We start from the raw sequence: 5,000 nt of genomic DNA, 5'->3' as shown, positions 1-5,000 counted from the left end.
CTCCGAATGGGACGAGGTAAGGAGCACTCATCACTAAGAGGAAGTGTGCGTGCGTGTGTGTGCGTGTATGCGAGTGAATGATTATGATTGCTGTAGTCAGAAGTCATCATTGTTCACCACTGAATGGGATGAGGTGAGTTAGACTTGCGAGAGAGGTGTGCGTGTGTGCGTGCGTGCGTGCGTGCGTGCGTGCGTGCGTGCGTGCGTCTGTACATGAGTATGGGGGTGTGATGGCTCAAGTGACCGCCATCTTTGACCTCCAAGTGGAGGGATATAGGGTTGCCTCATGAGCATGTGTACATGTGAGTGGTTTTGGTTGGTGATTTGGTTGTGTGAATGTGTATGTGTGTGTATGATTATGCTAGCCGTGACCATACATTTGATGAGATGAAGGAAGTCTTAAAAAACGTTGTGAGTTTGTGTTTTAGTGTGTGTGTGTGTGTGTGTGTGCGTGTGTGTGAGTGAGTGTACAGTATGTTTGATTAGTATGGCCCAGTACAGGCTGGATGATGAGCTAGCCAGCTACCAACCACACTGGATGTGCTGGACTTGCCTCTCTTTTTTATATATATATTTTCAGCCTTTTATTAGTTTTTTTATGATGGGATAGGATTTATTTATTGATAGATTTGACAGAACATGTGTGGTGAGAGAGAGATGGGTAATGTTCGACAAAGGACCCAGGATGGAATCTAACCGTCGACGTAGCAGTCCAGTGCTCCACCATTAGAGCCACAGCAGGGCCTGGACTTGCCTCTTTTAGCAAAAAGACAGATACTCTGCCAGATCAATGGTGCCCTTAAGTATATTTACGCCCTCTGTTTTTTCCCCGTTGCTTGAGATTAATGGGCTCATAAATGCCTTTGAAAAGACTCGGGCAGCAGAGCCAGTGCAGTACTTAATCCTTAAACTATACTTGCCTTCGTTCCAGACATACCGTAGGAAGAGCGGTCTGTCCTCGGTGATAAAACACTGACTAATAGGCTAGTGTAATGATGATGCAAGCCACCCAGTCTGAAATTGACGTACTGTGTGGAAAGAAACCTGTCACCGTAGCATCTTCAGATGTGGAAGATTACTTGTTTTATTGGGCATGTGCCAAGACTAACGTTTCGACGTTGTCTCGTCTTCTTCAGAGTCAATATCATAATTATATTGATTCTCAAGAAGACGTGACAATGTTGAAACGTTAGTCTTGGCTCTTGCTCAATGAAACAAGTAAACTTACACATCTGAGGATGCTCCGGTGACTCCTTTCTTTCTCTGCAACTGCCAGTCCTTTCTCGTGACGCAACAGATTGTGAAGTGCAGGATTGCGGAGGATATCTCTCTTTTCTATATGACGCACTGTGTGTATGAGATTAATCACTGGCTAAATGATGACTTATTGTATGTATGTAAAATACTTGAAACTTAACATAAGCTAACTAAGCTAACTTTGCTAACTAGGCTAAATGTTCTCCATCCTCACATGCTCCGGACCTGGTAGTCGATAGCGGATGAGCGTCGTTTGCGTGTGCAATAGCTGATAGCTGATGTGTCTGTATGCATACTTTTCGACCCCAAAGATTAAAGTGGAGAGGCAAAAATACCCCAATAATAATGAAAATGTGGATTGCTGTCTTCTATCCACTTACGCTCATGCTTCAGTCATTATCATTTTATAAATCTGACCCTGCAATGTTGCTGAAGTTGGCGCCTTATGACGGCATATCTATGTATGTACATGTCTCCTGCCCGCTTTCTCTTTGTCTGGCATCATGACTTAAAAAGAGGAAAGGTGCCAAGATGTGCATCATGTTCATTTTTTTTCTTCATGTTTCTCTCTCTCTCTCTCTCTTTCTCTCTCTCTCTCTCTCTCTCTCTCTCTCTCTCTCTCTCTCTCTCTCTCTCTCTCTCTCTCTCTCTCTCTCTCTCTCTCTCTCTCTCGTCCTTCTTTCAGGGTCTTTCTCTGTCTCACTTTCTCTGTCTTGTTCTCTCTCTCTCTCGTTCACTCAACTCTCTCTCTCCCTCTCTCTCCTTCTCTCTCTCTCCATCTCTGCCTGTCTTTTCCCTCCCTCCTTCTGTAGTATGGGATGCCTGTGTGTACTGCTGAATCATGCTCAACAGGTTACTAAGACCTCAGACTTTCATTTCATCTCCCCAGGATAGAGGCAGTTCACACACACACACACACACACACAAAGTAACACACACACAGTAACACACAGAGAGAGACACACAGTTTCCATCTACTAGTCTGTGGGTACTGAGTTGCAGGCCCTCGGCTTTGGTTACTGTAAACTGGTGTCATTGCCTTGAAAAGAATCTGAGTTAGTTGGAAGTGGATATTCAGTAGTTGGGGAGGCTTCGTGAACTGGAAGAAAACAACATATTTTCAGTCGTTGGTATGTGTCAGGACAAGTGATATATTGCTGTTATAATACACAGTGTGATGTGATTCATGACATTAGTCTACTTTTCCTGGCATTCTTAGTGTTACGACACACTTTATTCACCCTCTTAAAAGCAGTACAGATGTGTGCTGTGTTGTTGTGCTTTGGTTAATAAGGTTTCAATTACGTGATGATTACCACTTCCTCCCCCTATCCTCCTTCTCCTCTCACCACTTATCCTCCTCCTTTCTAAATTCCTCTTCCTCCTCCTTTCTGCTCTCCTTCCTCTCTTTCTTTACTCCTGCTTCTTCCTCCTTCTCTTCTTTCTCTCCTCCTCCACCACCACTTTTTTTTTACCTTTCTCCCTCCTCCTCCTCCTGTTCCTCTTCCTCTCCTCTCCTCCTTATTACTCATCCTCTTCTTCTCACCCCCTCCTCCTCCTCCTCCTCCTCCTCATTCCCCTCCTCCTCCTCCTCCTCCTCATTCCCCCCCTCCTCCTCCTACTCATGTCTTTATTATGGTTACTAGTGATAACACTGACACAGCCCCCAGCTGCACTGCATCAGGCCAGGAGCACTTGGAGATGACGGCAACACACACAGGCAACTCACAGCCAACACACGGTCGACTCACACAGCCAACACACACGGCCAACACACACAGACAACACACACACAGGCAACACACACAGGCAACTCACAGCCAACACACACGGTCGACTCACACAGCCAACACACACGGCCAACACACACAGACAACACACACACAGGCAACTCACAGCCAACACACGGTCGACTCACACAACACACACAGGCAACTCACACAGGCAACTCACACACAGGCGACTCACACACAGGCAACTCACACACAAGCAACTCACACACAGGCAACTCACACACAAGCAACTCACACACAGGCAACTCACACACAGGCAACTCACACACAGGCAACTCACAGCCAACACACACGGTCGACTCACACACGGGCAACTCACACAACACACACGGGCAACTCACACAGCCAACACACACGGGCAACTCACACAACACACACGGTCGACTCACAGCCAACACACACGGTCGACTCACACAACACACACAGACAACACACACACAGGCAACTCACACAGCCAACACACACAGAGGACTCACACGGCCAACACAAAGCAATAAATCCACCCGTGTGTGTGTGTGTGTGTGTTTGTGTGTGTGTCTGCGTGTGTGTGTGTGTGTGTGTGTGTGTGTGTGTGTGTGTGTGTGTGTGTGTGTGTGTGTGTGTGTGTGTGTGTGTGTGTGTGTGTGTGTGTGTGTGTGTGTGTGTGTGTGTGCGCGAGTGTGTGTGTGTGCGAGTGTGTGTGTGTGTGTGCGAGTGTGTGGAGTGTGAACATATGCCTTATAAAGTGCTGCGGTGTTCTGACACAACATGGCAATATTCCATCTTTTGCCACTGCTGTACTGCAGCCCTCTGGCTGGTGTGCGTGTGTGCGTCTGTGCTTGCGTGCGTGCGTGCGCATGTGTATCTGTGGGAGAAGAGAGTGAGTGTGTGTGCGTAAGTGTGCTCTTTTTTTCTGTGTAACAATCAGTGTTTCTATTTCTCGTCCTATATTGATTGTGGTCGGTCAACACCTGCGCTACACCCCCCACCCTCCCTCTCCCTCCCTCCATCTCTCAGCAGGTACATTTTGTTTTGAATGGACAACTACTCCTTGTGCCTTTTCCCTTTTTAAACCTGTCTCTGGTTTGATTATTTTGTTCTCCCTCCTTGTGTGTTGCAGACTTGTTTTCCAATTGCAGACGATCGTGCGCGTGATTGCTGATAGCGGATGCATTTGTGTGAGTGTGCGCGTGTGCGCGTGCGTGTGCTATCGCTCGTTAAAAACAATTGTCTCCTATAATGGCTACAGTATATGCGGGTCAATCAGCCACTGTCCATGCAGCCATTATCTCCTAGACTTTATTAGCCTCCACAGTGAGGACACACACACACACAGACACTTTTGCTGTCTTAAACACGCACACACACGCTGTCTTACAGGCACGCACGCGCACACACACACACACACACACACACACACACACACACACACACACACACACACACACACACACACACACACGCACGCACACGCACACGCACACCTCCTCTAGCCACATCTCTGCAGTCTGTCCTAGTGAGTGACTAGCCCATTATTTCAGCATAATGAGAGTGTGAGGAGGGGTGGACGGGTGGCTCCATCACTTTGTACTGTTGTGCTTTATAAGGAACAGATGGTTGGGAACGGCACATGTCGTTGTACTTTTGATGCTGACATACGCTACTCAGCATCTCGTACTGGCGCAGATGAAATGGGTACACTTACACAGGGTGTAAGCAGGGACATGCTGGTGTTTAAATGTTTGTGATCATATCTGCTCTGATAGTTAGCTTATACTGTACTGCCCTACAAAGCAGAAAGGCAGTAACTGTGCATAACTCCGAACTAAGTAAAATGACTTAAAAATCATTCTGTTGTCCATCTTAAGTAGTAGGTTTAGGTAGATTATTGACATGGGACTGTTTTTTAACTCTACATTACCACATTCTTTACCAATATCAATCTTTTGTACTTTTACATTTTATATACCG

At 46.6% G+C, this 5,000-nt stretch overlaps 1 protein-coding gene across 9 annotated transcripts in view; it reads left to right on the top strand.

Moving 5' to 3' along the window:
• LOC134456940 (ankyrin repeat and SAM domain-containing protein 1A-like) overlaps nt 1–5,000 on the top strand; it is a 144,322-nt gene that overhangs the window by 37,423 nt on the left and 101,899 nt on the right. For all 9 annotated transcript variants that reach the window (XM_063208606.1, XM_063208605.1, XM_063208603.1 and 6 more), the window contains exon 10: nt 1–16. This exon is cut by the window's left edge and continues 775 nt beyond it. In XM_063208606.1, coding sequence (XP_063064676.1) covers nt 1–16 — 16 coding nt within the window. The remainder of the gene's footprint in view (nt 17–5,000) is intronic.

This window comes from Engraulis encrasicolus, chromosome 10 (assembly GCF_034702125.1).
Source record: "Engraulis encrasicolus isolate BLACKSEA-1 chromosome 10, IST_EnEncr_1.0, whole genome shotgun sequence".
Taxonomy (NCBI): Eukaryota; Metazoa; Chordata; class Actinopteri; order Clupeiformes; family Engraulidae; genus Engraulis; species Engraulis encrasicolus.
Note: the sequence above shows the minus strand (reverse complement) of the source record. Positions and strands in the feature narration are given on the sequence as shown.